General features: G+C 39.0%; 1 protein-coding gene across 3 annotated transcripts in view; it reads right to left on the bottom strand.

Annotated features, from left to right (window-relative positions):
* Window positions 1-51: 51 nt before the first annotated feature.
* The window catches only part of col14a1a (collagen, type XIV, alpha 1a), a 120,429-nt gene continuing 95,356 nt past the window's right edge, over window positions 52-25,124 (bottom strand). For all 3 annotated transcript variants that reach the window (XM_025061661.1, XM_008323480.3, XM_025061660.1), the window contains exons 37-47: window positions 21,666-21,719; window positions 19,180-19,275; window positions 18,289-18,342; window positions 12,682-12,735; window positions 9,807-9,860; window positions 9,634-9,705; window positions 6,033-6,068; window positions 4,796-4,862; window positions 4,473-4,661; window positions 1,971-2,048; window positions 52-1,020 (exon numbers count right to left, since the gene is read on the bottom strand). In XM_025061661.1, coding sequence (XP_024917429.1) covers window positions 815-1,020; window positions 1,971-2,048; window positions 4,473-4,661; window positions 4,796-4,862; window positions 6,033-6,068; window positions 9,634-9,705; window positions 9,807-9,860; window positions 12,682-12,735; window positions 18,289-18,342; window positions 19,180-19,275; window positions 21,666-21,719 — 960 coding nt within the window. In that variant the 3' untranslated portion in view covers window positions 52-814. The remainder of the gene's footprint in view (window positions 1,021-1,970; window positions 2,049-4,472; window positions 4,662-4,795; window positions 4,863-6,032; window positions 6,069-9,633; window positions 9,706-9,806; window positions 9,861-12,681; window positions 12,736-18,288; window positions 18,343-19,179; window positions 19,276-21,665; window positions 21,720-25,124) is intronic.

The raw sequence follows: 25,124 nt of genomic DNA on the forward strand, positions 1-25,124 counted from the left end.
TTTTTTTCTGAATTTGAACTTTACAGTGAAAACTTCACAATTGACAAAAACTTTTACGAGAACAATAATTGTCTCACTGTGTAATTAAATACTGTATAAAACTTTTATAAGTTTATAAGAAAGACCAAACAAGTTCAGACGGTAAACTTGTTTTTGCCAAAATCATATAAAGTAACAACAACATGAAGTAAAAATAAAGTTTAACCAATGTAGTTTAACTTTTTTAGTTAAAAGATGTCAAGTGACAGAATGTATATGATTCCCAGCTTCAAAAAACCAAACAAAACAAAGTCCAAATAAAAAATACTGTTACTGCTGTAAAGTCTGAATATTTGTTCGTGTTTTTACTTTGTTTGAGACATAATTAAGTCAAAATATTTATTTTCATGTTTCATGTTAAGTGCCAGAAACTGATTTCATGTGCGTGTGTCTGCTTTTGTCAGTGATATCTGTCCAAAAATTGGAAGAGTAGATTATGGAGAACATGTGTCCTGTCTATTTCCCTGGTGAAAAATAAATTTTTCAGCTTATTAAATGGAAAATGTGTTTTTTTTTTTGGAGCCAGAGCTTAAAAACAATTGTTGCTGTTGTCATTTTTAGTAAAATTATCAAAAATACAATTCTAACTGGATAATCACAAACCCTCACCCCAATACAGCATTTGAGAAATCTGTAAATATGGATAAAATAAATGTGACCAGTAGCAGAGTTCAAACCAATTTGTTGAACATCTCAATGGAGGACTTCAGGAAAACCTTTTGAAGGACAAAGCTTTCCCCTAGTTTTTTTGTAATTTAAATTATGACCCTGAGGCCTAATGCACGTGGATTAAATGTTGTACAAATAGCAGCTGCACAAACTTACCTCCCACGTTGTATCCCAGACAAGAGTTCTGGTCACAGTATCCCGGTGGTCCAGCTGGTCCAGAGACACCCGGATTTCCCGGTCTGCCTGCAGCCCCAGGGTTACCAGGTCGACCAGGCGAACCCTGGCTGCCTGTTCTTCCTTCGCCGGGCAGACCTGAGATAGTCGGAGTGAGTGTCAGTTGTAGAATATAAAAAAGAAAAAGGTTTGATTAAAACAACATGGCAGGGTGACATCTTCTGTGGAAGAGGAAAAAAATAAACTGAAAATGTTCAATTTAGGGTGAAAGATGTCATCAGGCTATCACTTATTCAATCTTCTCCAAATCACCAACAGCATGACATGCAGGGAGGCAAATGTTTGCTTGTCATTTCTGGATAAGGGAGGTGATAGTAGAAGTCCTGCAGGCAGGTGAGGGAAAAGTTCTCAGCTAAAAAATACAAAACAAAACAGCTGACAGCTTCTGTTTTGTTTGCAGAGTATTTCAGCATAAATCAGAAATAAGCAAAATACACTTTGTTGAGGGGACTTTTTTTTGCTAAGATTCTCATCCCACAAATATTCCACAGATACTGAGTGGATAAAGGGCAGGCAGCTCTCCTCTGTACCATTCTCTCTGCAGAGATTTAATTTTTCAAACACTGATGCTTTTGTTGGTTTTTTTTCACTACGTTTATCAGATCAGAGCAAAGTTTCCAGGGACTTTTGTCAGCTTGTTCTGTATCGATCACCAGCAAACAGAAAAAAAGCCAAGCCTGCCGGGGGACATATATTCATAACAAAAACAAACTCAACACAGCACAAAGGAAAATCAATACTAAAAATTATATTAATCGTCCACACGTCTGCCTGCTTTTCTCAGGGAGATTCTGCATAAAGAAAGCCCATAAGAGATGAGAGTTTTTGTGCATTTTAATGCCAGTGCTTAAATATTTAAAAGCTTGTAGTCTTGTTGTAGAGGGACATACAGGAGCTCCATCATTGTCACAGACTGTAAACACTGCAAACACAAAGCTTAGCACAGGATGAGATTCATTTATCACGTCTTAAAGTCACAGCTGCTTCAGCAAACACTGCCGGTGCTTCTAGATTTATCTGTAACTTACCCGGTGGTCCAGGCGGTCCTCGAGGTCCTTGAGACCCAACCCCTGGACTTCCTCTGTCTCCCTTCTCTCCAGGCAGACCTACAAACACACAGTCCAGAACATTCACTTACAAGTTACTTTTTCAGGGTCAAAACGTCAAACAGAGATTTTTAAATCCCTCAAGTTTCATGAATAATTATTGTTATTAAGTGCTGACAGTGGTAATGGTGGTGCACTGCTGTACTACATTTGTCAAACCTGAGATAAATTATTTATAATACAACAATCAGTTATCATCAAGGGTTTGAACAGGTGACCTTCTACCATGTGACAATAAATAAATTGTGTTAGATTGTTGTCAGTACTGTTGCATTTTTGAGCAATTAACACACGTCTTTTTCAAAAATAAATTAAATTAAAAGCACAGGATTTCTAATGTGTTTAGTCACACTTAACTTTACACTTTATTGTTTAATTAAATACTGGATTTCAATGAGATAGTTTTAACTGGAAATAAAGACAACAATGTCGTCAAAATGTGTATATTAATTTACATTAAACAGACATTTTACAAATATATTCTTGCCCCAAGTGTTGTTGTTGTGAAACAAAGACTTTCCCGTGTGTCATTATCACTAATTGTTTTTGTCCAAATCTCTCTGCCTTTGATTTAATCACCAAATTAACAAAGTGTGTAAACAAATAACTGCAGCAGTAGCTACACTGAATACATTTTCACTTAGTTATAAACTGTAGTTCCACAGGAGGAGCTGTTCACTGTATATCACCTGCCCCTGGTGGAAGAAAGTTTAAACATCTCAGACTTATACATTAATAAATGATGTAAACACTCTTCCGCTCGTGCCGAAAGAACTTATCCTAATAAAAAATAATAAACGGGATAGTGAAAGCCTGGATGATAATTCTAATAAAATGTGTGATAAACACAGTAGCTGGTGTGCAGCAGTTAAAACAAGCTAATAGAATATTCTTTGACACACTTTGACTGTAAAGAAGCAAATAAAATACATCTACACATTCTCCCTGCTGCTGCGGCGGCGGCATTTGTGTGTTAATCAGCTGCATCTGTAAAAAGGCAGAGTCAACAATGGACCAGAGAGAAAACAGTACAAACGATTTCAAATAAAATTTTATGATGTGGAAGGACAGCACTGCCTCCTGTGGGGCGCTGCATTTTTATTTATTTTCAGCATGGAATCCGTGTTATTAATTTAACTGGATGAAAACACACAACATGTCTGCTTTGGTGGAGCCTTGTCCTTGTTCATTCAGATTGGATGTATTATGACATCCATTATATATACATGTTCAAATGTGTGTGTATCAGTGTGTAAACACAATGACACCTCCAGAGATGCGTGCGATCCCTCAACAGTTCCTAGCTCCTGGTACGTGTCGGTGATAAACCCGGTGTAAAGGCTGTTTCTTTTCAAACGGCTCGTGGCAGAGATGATCTCATGGATACTGGCGCTACTACGTTTTCTACTTCTCGGTTCTTGGATCGACCTCGTGGGAGTTCTGACCTTCATTCTTGGTTTTTCCACCAGTGAGTCATGGAGCAAAGGCCAAAACCCTCCTCCCCAATAATATATGGCAAACAAGCAGGTACGTTAAGGCTCCAGCTGTTAGCACAAAACCCATGCTGGCGATAAAAATGCACCTCGGCATACATAATGAATGTGATTATTTTACAAAAACATTATTCGCACCAGCTGGATGCATCTGTTTATAACGGGTTTATGAAGACATATAAGAGACCATCTCTGACTGGACAGGCACGTCTTTAAAATACAGGAAAAATAAAGAATGTCGGGGCACGGGGAGCGGGGGAAGGGAGGGGCACTGCTACTAAATTTTTGTAATAAATGTCTCATTTGAAACATTTTAACTTTGATAGTTTTATATATATATATTACCTTTGTTTTCATCATTATACATAAATGACCGTAATTCATTACAGAGACATTACTTCAGTTAAAATTGATGGATTGGTAGAATGCTGCTGAAGTAGTGCTTTGCTGGTGTAGTTGATTATAAGACTGAATTTAATTCCAGGGTCGTCCAGTTACAACACAGAACATTGACTGTGGGTCTTTATCTGCAGCTTTCTTTCTAAATGGCTGGTCATCATGTCAACAGCTTATGTTTTTATTTACAAACAGTAGTAGAGAGTAGGTAAAATAACATTTTTGCTTCATTGTTTTTTTAAATAATATTTCAAATTAAGCACTTGCTATAAAGAGAAATCACTGATTTGGTCGACCTCCCTGGAATTGTGTAGCACGTTATCAGTGACCAGGTATTCCAACAAGTATGTAATCACTGCAACAAAACTTGCACATAAAATGACATAGGACACACGGGCGCTTCCATAGGTGGCGCAACAGTACACCCTAAATGACCGGCACCAATTCTGTCTACGGTAAAAAAGTTAAAAGGTCAAGGTAAACACATTATTTCCACATTTAAAAAAAAAAAGAAAATAAGATTTGCACATTTTACCTCTCTCTCCTGGTCGTCCACTCTGCCCGTTGGTACCTGGAAAACCCGGTCTTCCAGGTGGGCCTGACTCTCCCTGTGGTCCTGCAGGACCTCTCCTGCCTGGCTCCCCTGGTGGTCCAGGTACTGTTCTAACTGATACTGATGACTGAGGGATCTGGTTTAGTACTGAGTTATATCGAGACAAATGACCTGCAAGGGGTTGAAAAAAAAAAAAGATTTACAACAATTTAATATATATTAATAATATAGTTTTTAATCAATATGTTTGTCCAGAAGACATTAAATAAGTTTATTCTTAATATAGTTAAAGCCGTGTTACTCACTCTGGATGAGCTGTTCACACACTTGCCGTGCGATGGCACGGACAGCAGCTTGGGACTGCAAGTCACCCTTAAAAAACAAACAAAAGGCTCACAAAGCTGTAAGGATTTTTAAATTACACACCCACACACAGTGCACTGATACCACTTTTCTATTTGAGCAACCACAGGAGCATAAACTTCCCGACCAGTGGGTGATGTATTGGTGGGTGTGTGTGTTTTATGGTCCTTTAATAAAAGAACTCCACCTTAACTCCCCACGCTAACGTCTGCTATACATAAACTGGCCAACGGAGAAAGATCATGGTATAAAACTAAGGAATGTATAATTTGAAGTGTAATTTTAAATTGTTGTTTCTTTTTATTCTACTAAAGAAAATAATAAAGCTGAACTGCTGCTGTTTTGGTTGTGCTGTGTGACAGTAATTGCTAGAAAGCAGCACATTTATAAAAAATAAATAAATAAATAAATAAATAACCAAAAGGTAAAGGTATAGCTATATTTTAGCTATACGTAGCTAACATGATGAATATGTTGATCAAGTTGGCCTTTTATATAAAAACAATTGCTGAAGTTACTGCAAAATTGTTGTGTAACATGATACAATGCTAAAACTTTTTTTGGAGCTAGTTAAATAAAGCTCACATATTGATATACAAAGTTCTGAAAACTCTACACTCTGACTAAAAACAGTCAGTTTCTTCTGAGGCAAAGCTAAGCTAACCTCGCTAGGCCAGATGGACAACTAAGATTAACTTGTGTCTTTACATTATTTTAAATCCTATTCTCTACAGGCTACTGCAGGAATAACTGCAGCAGCAAAGACTCATCCTTACAAATGTACAGATAGGAGTTACTGCTGGTATTAAAGATGACAAGTTGTGTCCCTCCAGCTCGTACAAAGTGCTGCTCTCCTACTGTGTCAGCAAAAGTAGCTCCACGGCATATCTGCACCATGAACGCTGATTTGATTTGGTTTGTTCTAAATGAGGTTGTGAGCAAGTGAAGAGAAAGAAATGAAGTGAGTGGTTGTGCAAAAGACAGACGAGACAAGCAGTGAATGCGCGCTGTAATTTGGTTTTGGTTTCCCTGAGTGCGGAACATTAGCGAGAGATTGTGTGAGATTTACACCAGGAAAAAAACCCCCCAAAACAAACGTCATATTTTCACGGCAAAACGCAGCAATAAAAGTTGATTTGCTCTAAACAGTGTTTGCGGTATGTGAGGAGAATGACTTACTCTTTCTCCCTTATCGCCTTTGGTACCAGCAGAACCCTGGAACATAAAAGCACAGACGCAGAATAAAAACATAAGACTTGGGCCTGTATGAAGAAAAAGCCCTGCTCATCCTTTCTCCCAGGTTCCTTTAAAGCCTTAAACCCATTATTTACTTAATGCACCTTCAAACACACATCGTACTACTTTGATCTAACAGCTGCTATAATTAAATGCTTTTAAATGTTGGTTCTTTGTTCCATACACAAAGGCCTAAAGCTTGCATGTTTAAGTACAAACGGATGACTACGCCTTGTGTGTGTTCTTAGATAGCTTTGCTGTCTGCCCCGGCCTGAGCTGTGAAAAACACAGATCACAACGCACACTCAAGACCTGAGTAGTGTACAAAATCCTCTGAATGCATATCACAGTGTGTGTGTACCTACAGGTGAAGTTAATGTTCTGGTCTTTGGAATTACAGTACTGTTGTGCAGGTGAAAAAAGTATTTTCTGAGTTTCTTATGAAAAATGCCTGTAACTCAGTGTTTGTAGGAAAACTTCAGCCAGTCAGCAAGTCCAGAGCACTGACAAAGACCTTCATGTGTTAAGGTACTATTACTTTAATGAGGAAATAGATATAGGTGCAGTGGACAAGTGAAAAGTGGAACAATTAGCATCAGAGCAAACATTTTCTAAGGATTATACATTTAGTCCTGGAATATAAATGAAAAATGCAAAATGTCCTAATAAAACTGGTGTTTCCTTTGGAGAATTCCTAGTAAAATTTTGGAATCCAATTGTTGGTGCCAATTGCTCACACCTCCTAGTCTAAGGACTGAAACCAAACTCCTTTAAGAATGTATATTGACTTTGGGAAAAGATATAATAATGATCAAACTTGGTGAAGCTCTTTCTCTTCTACCATTTCCCACCAAGTCACTTCCACTGAATGTCTCACAGTGTGTCATATTGCAGGTAGGATGGTGTCTTTACTGTCACTTCAACCTTCACACTCCCGTAAACTCTCCGTCACACATCACCCCTGACTCTTGTCTTTGTTCTTCAGCTCTTTTGTACATCTAATTGCTTTCAGTGTTATGCAAATGTATCCAACGTCACTTCTCTACCCCCTTGCATCTTCACTTTTCCACCTGCCTCCCTCTCATTTTTACTCACTTTCATTGATCATGTTTTTCACTTTTCTTTTCAACATTTTCTCAACGTTCTCTGTTTGTAGTTATGATCTTTCAGCGGCTCTTATCTTGTGCTGCAGAGCTGCTGGAACTTGAATTTTCCTGAGGGAAATTCCTTAAAGAACTGATAAACTTCCAATCTGATCCAAATCTGCTCTGTCTAATGTATAATTTTTATGTTGCCTGTTTTAGAAACTCCTGTGCCAATGTTTGACAGCTGCAGATCTCCACAGTAAAAGTCCACAGAACTTCTGCATCTCCTCGAGGGAGCGAGGGCGGGGGCACATCAATGTCTAATGTCTTATTGTAATATTAAAAAAAAAAGAAAAAAGAAACTGTGATGTAATCTAATTGAATATTTTGGCATAAGACAGACAGTGACTGTCTAATCTTTGGACTCTTTTACCCCTGTCCCCTGTCTGGATGTTTTTTCAATCATAATTCTGTCTTACATCCACAGAGAGAAGTCTGTTTTTGACGACTCTCCTCCCTTCTTTAATGCTTGAGTGCAGGTTGATAAAACGGTCAAACAGACTTGAGTGTATTTTATTTTGTAACTGGAAAACATGCTTCTCTTCACTACCATGTCGAGATGAATTTAAAAAAAACAAGCTGCAGGTGGTTGAGTCTCCGGAGAGAACAATTTTACAGACATTATTTCCTTCAGCTTTTACACTCTAGGACACATTTATGACACCGCTATATGGTGGGAGTACATGACAAACCACAACATCTGGTGACAACCTCACCACCAGGTTTGTTTTTGCTTTAGTTTGTGTAATTTGTAAACGAGTATATGTGTTTACCAGACATCTCACTAATCCCAGTTCCTGAAAAAAACACACACTTGCCAAAATTGCGGTCAAATGTCAATCTGAAGTTCTGGTTACTTAATGAAAAAAGGGCTGTCAAACAATTCAGGATTTCAATTACAGTCTAGCTGTGGACGGACGGGTGTAATAATTATTAACAATCATAATTAACCACAGTTAATTAAGTGGATTAATCACAGTGAATTGAGATTGAGATAAATAACTTCAGGTAGATGCGTTACACACCCGTTTTAGTTTCTGGCTAAAAAAAAAGCTGTATTCCAAGAAATACTGTATATTTAAAGGTATAGTTGCTGGATTTCAGTCATTGCTGTGAATCTTGACATTGGCCTTTTGAATGGCTCAAGAGTTTCTTACGAAATGTATTTGTTGATCGCGCTAAATGTCTACTGTCCCTCACACCAGTGTGTCAAATGAGAGCCATTGCATTGGAAATTTTTTGAGACATCAAGGTAAATTATCTTCTAAGAATCTCTAAAAAAAAAATTTCAGTTTCAACTCGGTGTGTGGGTTGTATAATGACTGTTGCTTCTGATAGACAGAGACTAACTTTTCCAGATGGTCTGTGTCTTCTCTAACGCACCACTGTCTGGGTTCACTAGCATGGTAACACATCGGGTCGAGAATTCGACAGGGCTTGAAATCCTGTTGGTTTGAATCTTCATTTGCTGTCATGCTGTCAGTGGAATAAATCCACTGTCCTTGAACACATTTCTCAGAGCAGTTGCTCGAGTCCAACCAAACCACACTGTTAGAAAGAACTCTCGCAGGGTTTCCTCAGGTCAGCTGGAACACCATGAAACAAATGTTATATTTCCCTGCAGATTCAACGACGGCTGTTTCTGATAAAAGCCCAGAGTTTGAGGAAAGACTTTTTTTTTTTTTGGAGCAGCCACTTGGCAGAGGGTTGGAGGGGCAGAAACGAGGACTGAATCAGCAATTTCATGGTAAAAAAAAAAGTTTGATACAGAAAATTTCTGGAGATTAAAAACCGCAGCTTTTTTTGTTTGCATATAAGCTGCTTGTGCATGCGCTGATACGGGGCATCTGTGTCTGCTGAAGCTGAGACTGGGCAGATGTCATCCCTCATTGGTTTTCACTGAGAGTGTGTGTTTCAAAGTTAGTAGGAGAGTGTCGGCAAGTGATTTATAGCTCCCCCTCTCTGAGCCAAACTTTGCTGCTGGCCCACAGTAGTGACCTGAGACTAGATTAGCTGTCACCAACGTCACGGTATCATCTGTTCCTGTTAGCATTACACAAGGTCTGGAATCCAACATCTTCTCCTCCAGCCTTTTATGCCCTTGTGTTGTGTCATTAGCATCTTCCTTTTCCTTTTTTTTTTAGGTTTATCAAGTCTCAAACTAGATTTGTTTTGTCTAATAACTATTTTTTTACCAGATAATTTTCAGCCCCAAATTATACTAGTGTATCTGACAGTGTTGTGTTATAAGATTCTCAGAGTCTTTCTCATTGTTTGAAGTTTTCAAACCCATGTTTTTTTTCTCCTCATATTCTCCTCTGTCTTATCATCTTCATCCGCCCATATCACTCACTGACGTCACCAGCCTGAAAATAAATAAAATAATATCTTCTACTTACAGGAAGTCCTTGATCTCCTTGGTGCCCTGGAGGTCCACCTGGTCCTGGAGAACCTGGTGCACCTGGAGCTCCCTGAAAGGCAAACAAAAACGGGTGAAAGAGGCAGAGATGATGGATGGGTCTAGTTCTGTGAAGAGAAGTCGTGGAGGTGATGTTGAGAACTACAGACTTACGACAGGTCCTGTAGGTCCTTGTCGCCCCTGTGGTCCAATGTTTCCTGGAAGACCCTGAAAAGAAAGCGGTGTCATAAAGTCAGCAGATCCTGTTTGATGGTGACAGTCGTCGAGGGTAAAACTTTTTTCCAAGGCCTGGAGAATTTCCTTCAAGTCTCATCACACTGCTATTTTGTAATACAATTAATATTCAGGCTGCAGCTGGAAACCAAACTCAGCTGATGTCAAGGACCTGCTGTTTATTCCTGATTTGCTCCAGCTCCACAAAACGCATTATAATCGACTGAATGGATTTTCACTGTAAGGACTGTTGACATCTACATAATTTGTGTTTGTAAGTTGCCTCAAGGTGCGCAAAGCCATCAATCAACAGGTGAATGTTTTCCCCATAATGCTGTGGTCTGAGGACGACACGTGAAAAAGAAATTGTGGCTTTCACCTCAGGAGCACATTCCTCCCTGCACCAATGCTGCGGGCCAGTTCTTCTGAACGAATGACATTTAACGGCATAATCATGATATACAATAACACAATGAGTTTTTTTTTCTGTAACCTCATATTTATGGCTCATTCACATTGAACAAACATGGCAGTAATAATACGGGGCTGGGATATAATTATAGATGTTAGATCGCACTGGAAAACATATTAACCTGGGGTTCAGAAAACCATTTCATCTTGGATTTCTTTCGTACTCTGTGGTCACATGCTAAGGCTAAAGGCTGATGGAGCATAGTTAATCCATTTATACATGTCTGTTTATGTGTGAAGGTGTGAGTCGGTGTATTTCTTTCGTTACTGTATCTTGACGACGCCTTGTAAAACTGTCTTGTATCTTGACGACGCCTTGTAAAACTGCTTAAAACTGTCGTTAAAACTTCAGTAAAACTGTCCTCAACAATATTAATTAGTCTAATTCCTGCCTGTCAGCCGTAGACCTCCTGCCCTGTCTTTGGTGAGGTCTGCCCTGTACTCTGGGCAGAAGGGTTGTATTTTAAGCTTGAGTGTGGCTGATTCTGCCCATAAATTGAAATGTGTTAAAAAAAAAAAAATCAGATTAATTATTTCATCTAATTCATGATTTCAACTGTACAAATTAATTATCACACAGTCGAAGAATGACATGTTTTCCCCAAGTGAAGAACATCTCCTGTTGTTCTCCTTCCTACGCCCTCGAATTTCTACAATTTTCTGTTACCAAAAATTTCACAACACAATCTGCAAAAACCACAATCTTTTCCCCCATTCAAATCAGCAAATTCCTGGGTGAGAGTCACTCTGAAGTTGAACAGTAAACACTCAGTGAGGAGACTGCACTCGAACCACTTCTCCAAACACCATGCACTGATATCAACGTCAGCCTCAGCAGAGGAACGTCTGGAACAAGAATTATTAAAAAATCCTGAGACATCGTAAAAGGTCACTACATTCTCTACTGTGAGGGAGAGACTGAGAGTCAGGCTGTTGTCACGCTGTAAACACCAGTAAATCACGAGGAAAGCTGTAGTTGTGTGGAATTATTCCAAAGATCATCTATAAATATAGAGCTGGAGCACAAAACAGCATCAACTCAACAAAGTCAACACTGCCAAAATGAACATTGTAACAGTGTTAATGTGTTAAATCAATCAGATTGAATTTTTAATGCATTTTAACACAGTGGCAGAATCAGAAATCAGAAATGTGTATCATTCACCCGCTGTAATTGAAATGTACTGTATGATGTAAAAACAAACAAAAATAGAAAATCAGCTTTGTTTTCGTTCCTTCTCAGAAGTGAGCTTCATTAAAATGCATCGCAGCTGCTTCGTTTCAAAAGCTGAGCAGCAGCTGCTGAATAAACCACAGTGGACCTGAAGGTCTGACCTGTACAACCTGGATGTGACACACATACAGTATTGTTTGCCCACAATCTGGTGGGAAATTAAAAACCTAGTTCTTCTGCCGGGACTTTATCATCCAAAAAGTTTGACACACGTGCCACCTATCATCGTCTTTTCAGTTGTTTCTGTGATGCTGTCTGACACACGTGCCACCTATCATCGTCTTGATGCTGTGTTCATAGGTTACCACGTTTATGTTTGATTATTGAGTCTGTTTAACTATAATGGATTTTTATGAAGTCACCGTAATAATGATATGATTATTGTTTCCTGCTTAGAGAAAGATTCAAGATTCAACAAGTCTTGTTTTAAGAAGGTTCTTACTTTTACTAATGAAATAAATGACGAGAAGACATTGTTTTCTTTCAGCTCTGAACCTACTGTACTTGGCATAAAGAGAAGAAGCCGTGGCCAAACCACATGTCCAGAAGAAAACTCCACAATGAGCCTGAGCGGTGTGTAAGGAAGACAACAACAGAAGCATCTGGACCTTGTCAGCTCGTGAGCAGACAGCAGATGGATGGTGTGTAGAATTCATTCACCTTCCCAGGAAACAAGAACCAATAGGATGCAAGTACTGCGTTATCACAGAACGCATTTGGATAAAATCTGCTTCTTTCTGCTTGCCAGCACATTAAACTCCACCTGTGCTCCTTTCTCTGGTATTCACAGTCCTGCTGAGTGTTGTTAGGCCTGACTCCTCTGTCAGCATTAACTACACTAGCTGAGTCGTTGCGAATGATATTTCCCCTCTGCTTGTTCATTGGGTACGCTGCTTCAACCTGTGTTTCTTCAGTGGTGTCAGAAACTCATAATAATAATAATAAATATAATTATTATTATTATTTCTTTCTACTTTTTTAAACAAATCGTGGTCACAAAACTAAAAGTTTCCCCTAAACTCTAGTTTGGTAAAACTGACTTGGTCAGTTGTTTACAGTGATATAGTTCATGTTACCATACATGCAGCTGATGCTAAAAGATAATCTCACCCTCGGTCCTGGGGGGCCATCTCTACCAATGGAACCAGGACTTCCAGCAACACCCTAGGAAAAAAAACAAAACACAAACGGGAAGTTAATTCAACCAGAACTCATCGATCATCTACGAACAGTCCGTAGTAAAGAGACATGTGATCAGACAGTATATCTGCGATGCCTATGAATATGCAATAAAACATGTTCATCCATAAGGTCCACAGTGATAAGTACTTGCTGTCCTGTTGATTTGTGACTATAGAGCAGTGGACATAAATTTGACTCGGCACACAGGAGCAGATTCAAACCTAGGACAGAAGAGGAGACAGTGTGTATATCACCGACCACCTCCATGATCTGTCCCTGCGCCGTTCTCCCTTCATCCACCTCTCCACAGGTCAGTGCGTGCAGCGAGTCAATTCCAGAATATAGTTGTGCTTTAAGTGTTGCAGTAATTTATCTCTGTATGTCAGAATTAGTAGAGAGAGCTCATAAAACAGGGCAGTTAACAACGTTAAGAGGTTCCACAAATTACAGGACGGGGGTCACAAGGGACGGACTTGGTGTGATTAATGTCAGACTGAAGCCTAGATGTTGGCTGATGTGCAGTCTGCCAAGACATCTGTCACTGTCTGTGTCTTATTCTCTCTCTCTCTCTCTCTCTCTCTCTCCCACACACACACCCACACACAAATGATCTGTATTAGAATGCTCTGAGGGATCCTGAGGGGTCCTGTAAATATATCCACAGTTCCTGTTAGTCTCAGATGCTTTAGAAAAAGTGTGTTCAAAAGTCAAAACAAGTTAAAAGGGAAAAGTACTTCTCTTTTTTTTTCCAAACAAATGAAATAGAAGCTGGAAATAACCAGAATTATTTGGTCTTTTTTCTTTCACGTAATCACATGAAAAAAAAATCAGAAACTCTTTGTGGAGGAGTTCAACTCAACCAATCAGAATCACTAGTTCTTAAACTGATAAGAATTGTAATCTAAAGAAATGAGGATGTGACTTAACTGACGTTTCTACATCTGAAATATCAGTTTAATGGTATCAGAATATTGATGTATATTATCAGGTCCAGGCGTTGTTTAAAAATGTTGTTTAAATTACTGCCACATACACGAGTTTTTCTCCAGTCCTAAAAAAGTGACTGCTGGATAACACCAGTCTGATAAACAGAATGAAAGTGAAAAATTGGAACGATGGACACACACACACACACACACACACTCACAAACTCATAATCTGTGGCTACATTTTTCATTGTCAAATTGAAACAGCAACAGTAGCGGAAGTGCTGCTGATGACAAGGTTACACTGTATTTACTGCAGAGAGAGAGAGAGAGAGAGAGAGAGGATGGAAAAGAAAGAAAGCAACAAAAGTAATTGATGATTTGGAGTTGCGATATTCTCTGTGGTCCCTGTATATTACAACAGGGCCCAAGGAGCTACAATATCCCCCCACTGAGGTAAACACACACACACACACACACACACACACACCTTTGACAAAACACATTACTACAGCGTAATATAGTGCAGACGAGGGCAGAGCACTGCTGACTTTTATTAATAGGCCTTTACACAGAGTGAGAGTTTTTAGCTGTTGTGAGTTGATTCAAGGACTAGTTCCTGCTCAATTGACTGGCTATGGCCGACTCTTAAAGGAGTTCCTCCAGCAACCCTAAAATCAAGTGAGTGGCATTTATGGATCCTTGGAGCACAGAGGGAAGAGTGGACGAGTCCTGTCTGCAGCTTCTGCAGTTAAAAGTGGGTTTTGACAGTATTTAAATAACTCACTAACTAAACTGTGTCAGGTGATTTTATTATGCATTTACAATTACAAAAACATAAATATGCGTCCCAAGCTTGTAAACCAATAAAAATGAATCTACTGTCAACGTATTCTTCCTGTAGCAGGAACACAAAGCAGCACGGCGTCACAGTGCAGTGGCACAGTGACGGCAAATAGACTATTAGATATACATGATGAGATATCAGTGATCATTGAAGTCGGGACTGAAACAAGGCGTGGAAAAGAAATTAATTCTCTCCTCTACGCTCTCTGCATGAGCTGTCCCTCTCACTTTACATTTTACAGCGTCAGCTCCCACCGGAGACTCACGCTGCAGCTGAGTTTGACTTAAATAAATTGTTTATGCATATTTTACTACTGCAGTGGTATCACTGACTAAGGCAGTGGGGAAAAATGCCCACCGTTGTACCTTTAAAGACACAAACATGAACACAAGTCTATTCACAGAAATGAACATGTGTTTTTCTGTCCCTGGAGTGGAGTGAGAAATTGATGGTGGCTTTGGGAACTAGCTCATTGAAATATCGGTATTTTCCATAAAAAGCACTGAATTCAATGCACCTGAAAAATATGTAGAGTCAAAGAATAAAATGCCAAACTAGGCAAATGTACCGCAACCAACAGCACAAGACACAACCCAGACCTTTTTGTAACGTAATAAAGTTATATAAAATATTAAATCATGCATCAACCACAAAGAGCAAGTAATTCCTACTGACTATTATTACAATGTTAACAGAAACTAGCTAAAAGCTTAAATCATCAATCACCAAAGGCAACGCTGAAAGGGCCAAAGCATTTAGTTTAAATTATACCTATAGTAAAAATGAGCATTTAATTTCATAATGGTTGTTTTCATTTTTGCCTTCAAGTGCATAAATGGTGTTGCAAAAATGTTTTTATTGGTTCTAAAATGTTTTTTTTTTATTTCCTAAAAGCTATAATGATACCGTATGGACATAAGTACACACCAAATTAAACACTGAAAAACAAAAAAAAAAACAAAAAAAAAACATAAAAGACGTAGGACCATAAAAGACTGTTATTTTTCTGTCTCACTGACAGCGACCTGAGTCTTTGAAGGACAGCGCTTAACTCAGTCTAGAACACTTAGACCTGCAGACTGAGTCAACTGTGCACTGCATCATAATCTACTCTATCAGTGAGTGAGTGGGATGGAACTGACTGAGCTTTTAGAAACACTGCCCCCGCACTCAACGCTAAACCAACCATTTGTATCCATCACCACAAATAAATTCTACCCAACCAAGTGTCCCGTGACTTATCATGCCGTATTTAACAAGTACTGTTCCTATACTGGTGTCGGGAGTGGTGTTTTACATGGGTCTTACTCTTGGTTTTCTGGGGAAACTGAAATCATTGCTCGCTAAAGCTCAACAAAGAAGACAAATTACTTGAAAATGGATTCAGAAGCAATCCCTCAAAAACCACCAAAGGCATCACAGTATAAGGCATGCTAGATGTTGAAGCAGCATGTTACATGTCACATAACAAAATGGACCCCAATGCAGCAGAAGACCAAGATCAGGTGCAAAAAGTACATAACAAAATGGACCCCAATGCAGCACTCAGAAGACCAAGATCAGGTGCAAAAAGGTTACTTAGAAAGTCAAAATCAAATGATATGGGCAACTTACAAGAGCCAATGGTGGCTGCAAATATGTGGTATTTCAGTCTCTTTGCATTGACTCTGATATTTAATATTTGCTTTTCCAAAAACTAATACATCCAACTCTCTGAAGTAATCAAGTTGGATCCAGTTTCACATGTCCCACTTAATTTTCTGCATGTTGCTAAGGAAACATGTCGTCACTGTCTTCTTCCACCTTCGATCAGGTTTGACATTTTTAGCAGCAGTGCAGCTAACAGGAGCGGTGTAGAGATTAGCATCTGGTGTTTACCCTGTATTACAACAGCTTAGACAACGAAAAAACCACTTCCTTTGTGTAACTCTATTCAGGTCTGTAATATTACTACAGTACTTAAAACCTCATACACTGCACTAACACCTCCATATAAACCACTGATATGTCTGTGCTGCTCCTGGAGAGTTTTATTTCGAGGTCTAAAGTTAAAATGACTTTGGGTATGGAAGGTTGCAGAGTCCTGTCACATTGACTTCATGTGTGGTCAGTGAAGCCTTAGAATTTTTTTTTTGTTTGTTTGTTTTTACCAGGAATATGTGTTGACACATCTATAAAAATATTGTTTGTTTTGTGCCTAGCACCCGTATTCCTCGTACCAACACATCAAAAGTGAGTCACAGAAATATCACTGCTGCGGTGCCTCATCGGCAGGAATTTTAGTCGTGGTCCCGTCAGGTTCTCCCACGGGGGAGGTGATGCTCAGGCCCTGTCAGAGCTGAAATACCTGCAACCTGAGTTTGACTTTATATTTACTCTGTCTCTCTCTCTGTCTCTCTCTGTCTCTCTCTCTCTGCTATCAAGCGCATCTTCTCCTCACCTTACAGTCATCATTTTTCATCCTCCAAATCATCAGCCAACACATCATTAGTGTCTAGACAAAATTTTCAGTGTCCACCCACTGAGTCCGAAATGCCACCAACATAATTTGTTGCACTGCCCCCATTATTTCCAGCGCTCCAGGTTTTTCGTCACACGCGAGCTCAAACAGAATGTCACTACGGCAGACAAATTTACCAAAATACAAATGAATAATCTAATGTGTGTCTTCTGGTCCGTGTGCCGAGTCCTGATTTTCAAACTTTTTATTCAGGCTGTAAAACAAGCAGCAAATCTTTTCTTAACCAACTCACCAACATCTGCAAAACTTTATGTTGATTAGTGGACAGACTGAATTTGTTCATTTTCCTAAAAGTCTAGCGTTACTTAACCATGTAAATTACCCAAAGATATAATAAAATAATTGCTAGTATGTAGTTAATGGTACACTGACTCTGTCCTTGTTGAAGACCGCAGCTCACTGAAGAACAACATTAAATTAATTCAGTCTTACATCTGATTGGTTCACTGTCCATTAATGGAGATTGTTATGCACATCTCAATGACTCCATTAGCTGCTCTGCATACGTGTGTAAGAGAAGGTGTGTGTACGTGTGTGTGTGTGTGTGTGTCCATGCAGATGTGCTAAACACTACCCTTGTGTTCATTTCTCCTGTCGCCTCCACCTCCTGATCCCTCTGCTCTCCAACTCATTTATATGACGTGGATGGAAAATTATGAGAGAATTATGAACAGCGTTCTATCTGCATATTATTCCAATTCATCTCAATATTACTTAGTAATAATAATTAATTGTATTATTAAAATAAAGATTGAAGAGTGCATTTTCAAAAAACTGAGCTTTTTTTTCCATCTGTGGATGACATTGCTCCACTCGAGGAGAGGGGCAGTTTTTATTGCTCCACACACCACAGCGCTAGGCCACAGGCTGCCTGTGTTATAATGACTATGGCAGAAATTAAGTAATTTAAACATAAAGGCACAACAGCATGATAATATGGATGATTAAACGTGAATCCCATTTCACACCTTGTGTCTCCTATTTAGTTGTACCATTTAATTTTACTGTGTATATACACACACACACACACACACACACACACACTTCACACTCTATGGTTTCTTGCTCCAGACAACAACACCCCAGGTGTCAGTGCATATCAGACCTGTTGTAAACTCTCTCTGGATTTTTCTTTTTAACACAGTGATGCTGAGAATTCAACCCACAACCTCATCCCTGTATCTCACAGGCACGCCTGTGTTTTTATAAAAAAAATTAAAAAATAAATAAAAGTGTCTCACCATTAGTCCAGCAGGGCCGATGTCTCCTCTGTCTCCCTTCGCTCCAGCAGCTCCCTGTAAAGCAAGCAGCGTCATGACATCACAGCTCAGCTGGACCGGTGATCACAGTAACAGCTACCAGAGGAAAAGTGGGGAAGCCCTCCATCAGTTATCTTAATAAAACGGCAGGACACCAGCAGTCCAGCAACCTCGGCAGCGTGTTGTTGGACGCAGCCCACGACGTGTGCAGACGTCTACGTGAGTTGTACAGTACATCCACATTTGTCAGTTTATACTGGCAGCTCGGTGACAGCTCGGTGCTTAGTCCAATTATTATTATGCACATATTTTGTGGCCTTAAAGCAGACAGGTGGGATTGGAGCGGCTCAAAACACACATTTTGTGGTGACGACTCCATCATAATTTAATAGAGAAATTATGCTTGGAACCAGCAAATGATATTTGTCTTGATCCTGGATACAGTTCTGGGATCAGTTTTATTTGCTAAAGTGTTTTTCCTTTGGAACTACATCTCAACATTGGATCCATGTTTGTTTCTGCAGATAGAAAGAAAACTTTCTTATTGGCACATTTTACATCAAATAGAGTAATGTGTTATAGTTTCAATCCTAACCCTAAGACAAATATTATAAAGTTATATTTTACCTCTGAAATATCAAAAAGTTTAAACACTAGATAAAACAAAATCTTAATATAAATAATGAATTACTAGAAAATTGTTTCGCAAAATAAAATGCATTATCTTTTAGAGAAAAGGTAAGCTGCATTTTGGAAAGATTATTTCCTTCAAATGATATTATGGTGGTTATAAAGCTGTTGAATTTGTTTTTCCAGTGTATTAAATGTCAGTTATTCTTTTATTTCAAATCCATTTTAAGAACAGCTACTTACAGGAGGGCCTTGAATGGTGAGTCCACTTGGTCCTTGGGGACCAGGTGGCCCTGGGGGTCCAGCTGGACCATTCTCTCCCACTGGCCCTTGAGGTCCCTGCAAAGACAACAATGTTAATGTATTGTATTAACTTTAATGACTAGGAAAAAGCAGTTTTTCCTGTAATGAACTTTCTGTCAGAAACAGAAGGATCTTGAACATACTATAGACCGTCTGTAGACCGTCTGTAGACCATTTGTATGCCACCATGGCTTTAGAACAGTAAGTTCACATAAGTCATCTTGAGCCACATTTGAACCACAACAGGGAAATGATGGAGACATTTGTCTATTTTGTCATCTGTTTCTGTCAGTGAAGCAGCTGCTTTGATTCATCTGTGTCATGAGCTGCAGACTGGGTTTTTGCTGAAGGAGTCAGGAAAAAAAAAGAAGAAGAAGAAATTCCTGTAAACCACCACTGATTTGATGCATTAGTGTTGTTGGCTCAGCAGCAGAAGGAGCCAAAGTAATCTACGCTCCGACTGTATTTATTGTTTTACTGCTCAACCATACAAACACTGAACTCAACTTTGTCCCATCCATGCAAACAGTCAGAGGAAACCATTGGACTGAAACCAGGGACTGAAACTGAAATGTCTTGATTCTACTTCGACGATAAACTTCACAATAAAGGACAACGGCTTGAAAAACGTTTTAAAATCAATTCTCTACTCTTCCCCCAAGCCACTGTCCAGGTGCTCAGTAATGACTAAAATCCACCAAGTCTTTGGATTAGTCACACATATACAGCAATATACAGAGACAAAAGGTTTTTGTCATAGTTATAGATTAATCACGATTAATCGTGATTAATGACAATTATGATTATTCATGACTATTGTTGGGGATATTCATTTATCTTGATTAATCATGAATCATTGTAATTAATCACAGTCATTATTAACCTGAAAAATCAGTTTCTATTGCTATTGCTAATGCTTGAAACATAGCAGTAGAAGACTGCAGTAACCAGGGCATTGACACCAGTCCTATTGCTGTTAGGGCTGTAATGGGCAATAGAAATCTGATTGTCACAAATAGCCTTATTTTTCTTTTTCCTTTTTTTTCTGAGAGCTCATGTCTTGGGTGCTATAACACAATGCTGCCATGGGCAGTTAGACGGTGGTGAATATCAGAAACTGCTACTCACTGTTGGGAGCAGACTGATTACACTGAAGAGAGCCAATCTAGTACACTCAAAAATACAACTAAACCAAAAGAACTGTACGAAGCTCCATTATTACAGTACACATGCATACATAACCATACTGACATTACACTGGTGTAAGCTGAGTGTGCACCGTGTGCTTCATATCTGTGCGTGCACAACAGAAAACCACCACATAATTGCCTCCATCAAAGGCAACAAAAATGGTATATTTTGAGTGTTCCGTCAGTTTGAACCCATCTTGTCAAAGCTTTTCAATCTTCTCGGAGCGTTTCATGCCAGCACTCCATTCTGCATTCAACAGAGATAAAGACGGACACACGCTTGAGATAAACAACCCTGTTTTCCTGATTGGCAGCTGCTCATTTATGTGCAAAAAAGATCAGAATGATGATGCTGCTGGGTTTTTTGTTTTTTTTTTCAAAAGGCTGTTTGAAAGCATTTCTTGAAAAATCAGTGATCAAAGCAAAATCATGGGACCTTGCTATTGGTCTGAGGACATTTCCAGCTACATCAATTTGTACTGACTTCCTGTGTTAGAAGAAGCATTCATTCAAATAACTGACTAGACCAGGGGATGGGGTTTGATCTGCTGCTATCAATCATTTTTGTAATGGGTTAATTAGAATAAAAGTATTAATATATTAAAAAAAATAGATATATAGAACATTAAATGAAGGATAACATATAAATATATAAATATATATTGTATAAAAGATATTTTTCTGCTCCATGTTGTTTGTGATCCTGGCCTCATGTGCGTCATGGAATCAGTCAATGTAAAACACTGTAGTGGAACCAATGTTTAGTGGCTGCAAAATTAATTTAAAATGACATTTCAAAAATTCAAGTTATGAAAACTGTAATGAAATAACAGGCGAATAATTGATGATTTATTAAAGCTCTAATTATTATTTTCTTGGAAAGCAGACGTGTGAGTTCTACTAAAATCAGATTGTAATTGAACTCTACTTGACAGAGAGCACATCATGTTCACATGGGCTCTGTTTCATTCATGTTAGATGACGGGCAGATGTCTTCACTAATACTTAGTAAGTGCTGCAAAAAGATCTGACAAAGCTTTGATCCCACGTCCTCTGATACCCAGCTAGTTTGAAAATACGAGAGAAAAAATTCTTAGAAAATAATGTAAGGCCTGCACATATATATTTGAACAATGCTTTTATCCACAGAGGAGTTTTCCTGAGTGAGAAACACACAGTCCTGCACTTATTCTTCCTCCAGGAATGTTCGAAAAGATGCTAGTGCATTTTACTCACTGTTACTCCTGGCTCTCCTCTGTCTCCTCTGGCCCCTCTTATGCCTGGACCACCCTGAAACACAGGAAAGACAAAAAACACCACCATAAAAAAACAGGACAAAATCAATATTTGCAAGCTCTCTGTCTGAAAAGAGCAAAAACGAGGGAAGAGAGAGGGAGAGGGGGAGAGAGAGAGAGACTCTCAGATAAATTAGAAAACTGGAGTCATTTTTAAAAACTCTAATAAAAGTGGAAATGTAGAGCTGTGGCAGGATTATAAATATGATAGTCAGTTGTGACCTGTACTGTAAAGTGTCCCTCTGCGAGCTGCACTTTATTATTCTTGCATCTGTGTGTAACAGCCGCAGGAGTCTGTGGCGGTAAACCCTGTTCTGACCTGTCTCTGGTCCAGAGGTTTATCCAGGGACACGCCGAACACATCTGTTAATCATCGGCCCTTTTGGGATACATTCATTTTTCTGTGTTTGCGTTAAAAAGTCTCCCCCTGGGAACAATGTGGGGAGCTAAGTAGTTCCTAGAGTATTTGATCAAAGAGCACAACGTGATTGGGAGGTGGTGTTGGTGGTGGCAGGGCAGGAGGGTTAGGAAGAATGTGGAGATCTTTGTAAATAGTTTCTTTGGCTAACCTTCAACAATGTCCATAAGAAGTGACAAAAAAGTTCTGTAATAAAATTTAACATATTTCTATAAAGCATCAACCTAATGATTTTTATTTATTTATTAGAAAACGTCCTTGTGGAATATCATATTTGTTCTCAAGTACTTTCGGTTCCGTAGACTTTGCTGCAGGGTAACAACGTTAAAGCTGTGAGTCCTGTAGCTTTATGTCAGCAGTAGCTTTTGCCTGATGTCTGATGAACAAAAGGCTTTTTTCACTTGATAACATCCATCAACACTTAAGTGGTAATATGACACAGATGTAAAGAAAAAAGTTACAGTGTACAATTTCTTACACCTTTGTGCTTTAATTTATGCCTCAGGTAGACGGAAAACAAAGATGAGAAATAAAGAGTTTTTCTTTTTAAATTCATGTCAACATTGTGAATTTACAAATTTATGCCTAAAGATTTATGCCAAAAACACTTGCTATTCAAAATGACTTATTTTGTCTATAAAATTACCAATTTGTTTGTGAGTTGTATAAATGGATTTTTTGTAGCCATGATTTTCTGGGGTGCAGTAAAACCTGGAGAGAACCTTAAATAAGCTGTTTAACATCAGCAGAACAAACGTTGGGATTTTTTATTGTCCACTAATGGAAAAAAAGGAAAATATATCACTGCTCCTTACTGAGCGATTTAATGCTATTGGGCAAAATGACAATTTTGAGCCTCTTTAAGATGTCAAACAGCAGAGGCACAATAACGTTTTGACAAACAGAGATGCTTTCACCGAACGTCTCCTTAATGTCAAATTGATTGCAGACTGATGCTTTGTATTGAATCGAGTCTGTGCCAAATCACGCGAAACAGGCTGCAATTCAGTGCAGGCAATCAATATTATTTCAAACAAGACTAAAAGTTTTAGAAAAGTGCAGAAACGGCTCCTGGGCAAGAAGGAGATCATTAACTGTGAACAAAAGGATTGAGAGACACATTCTCTCGGAGAAGATACTGTTTTGCAGATTTGCCTTTGTTGCTATAGCGCAAAATGTTTTCTTCAGTACTAAAGAAGTAAGAATAAGTCAGGACATCCTTTCTATTTTTGAAGTAGGGAGGCAACTGGTGTTATGATTTCTCTGCTCTACAGCTCGTTCTGTCTCCTGGTAGCAGCGCTTTGTGTGTTCAGACATCACATCAGGTTTCCCCACAAAGATCCAAGTATTTATTTCACTGTGTGCAAAATCTCGTCAGCAGAACAGCACATTCAGCGTGCAGTCGATGTTTTTACAGCGATTCTCTCAGTTTTCATAGTCAGTAATGATCCTCGATGTTTCCCTGTCTGTATTACTCTATTACTCCGTTTGCAGGAGATAAACTATATTTACTGTGTTAACAGCCACTGTGCTGTTCCACGAGGGGGACTGCGTCGACTTTTCATCCATTTCTCAAAAAAGCTCAGTGTGTGCAGCACAAAGGAGACAACGATTTTGTCAATAAACCATTGGTCTATGGCTATATGCTGCAGTTACAGTGTGATTTAAGAAGCCTGGTCAGAGGCAGAGGGAGGAACCAATAAAGACGGAGCGAAGGACGAACGCACGCAGAAGAAGAAAAGAGGCAGAGGGAGGAACCAATAAAGACGAAGAGGACGAATGCACGCAGAAGAAGAAAGGAACGAAAACAAAATGTCTGGGGCTTCAGGAGGAAGTGGAGGCAGAAGAATGAAAAGAAGAAAATGGAAAGAAGGAAATACAAAATCCAACAAACAACATGGTGAAATATAGTCACTATTGTTTTATGTGAGGTAAAGAGATAAAGAGATGAGAGTTGGGTTGAATTCACTTAATTTAGCCGTACAAACACAGGCTTGAGGAACACTCGCACTGAACTGTCAAGATGTGTCCTTGAGTCTCATGACAGTGTCTGTTTTCCCTACTGTAAAATACAGAGTTGAAAATGTATGTCCTTAATGTCAGACAAATGGAAAAAAATGTACTGTATAAACTACGTTAGATGCAGTGAATGTTTGAAGATGAAAAACCAAAAGTATTGCCAAAGCTGAAAGGGACAGATAAAAAGGATACAGAACCGTCTTTAAAAGTCTGGAAGAAGAAGTAAGACCCCACGACAAGGGAAGGTACAGTCAATTCTTGCTGTACAAACAACAGGAGACATTCCTGCACAGTGAACCTTCAACTGTCATTTAAATACAAGACTTGATGGATTGATGATTGATGATTCAATAACTAAGCAAACTCTCACCTTTAATTATTTTTCCTCCATGATGATGCAAAGTCAAATCAGTCAGAAAACTGAGTAAAACAAATGAGGTTTGAGGTGGACGGGACGGTGATGAAAGGACAGGATGAGTGAGTGGATCTATCTCATCAGGCAGGGATGAATACAGGGGGGATTTTAATGGGCCGAGGTGATAAACTGAATTGCTGTGTAATTACTGGTGCTGATCCACGTCCTCCCCTCTGCCCTTAGCCCCAATGGTTGCAGCAGGAAGGAAGAGAGAAAATTTAAGGCAAGAAAGTAAACGATATGAAGGTTAGAGGTAAAGGAGAGAGCATGAGTCCACGGGAGGAAGAGAAGAAAGAGAAGACAGAATCCAGACAAAAAGTCTGAGGCTGTAAATGAGCTCATTTACTTGCTCTCAGCCTCTATCGGGTTATACCTGCAGCTGCGTGACAGGAATACTGCTGGAGCTCAAGATCATTTCTCTCTCCCTGACAAGAACCACATCAATAAAACACTTTAGGATTTACTGGGATCGAAAAAAAATCTTCCTTAAAAGCCAGGGCTTTGATGTTATAATTATTACTGGGAGATGAAAATGATAAATAAACAGT

Source organism: Cynoglossus semilaevis, chromosome 13 (assembly GCF_000523025.1).
Source record: "Cynoglossus semilaevis isolate Cse_v1.0 chromosome 13, Cse_v1.0, whole genome shotgun sequence".
NCBI lineage: Eukaryota > Metazoa > Chordata > Actinopteri > Pleuronectiformes > Cynoglossidae > Cynoglossus > Cynoglossus semilaevis.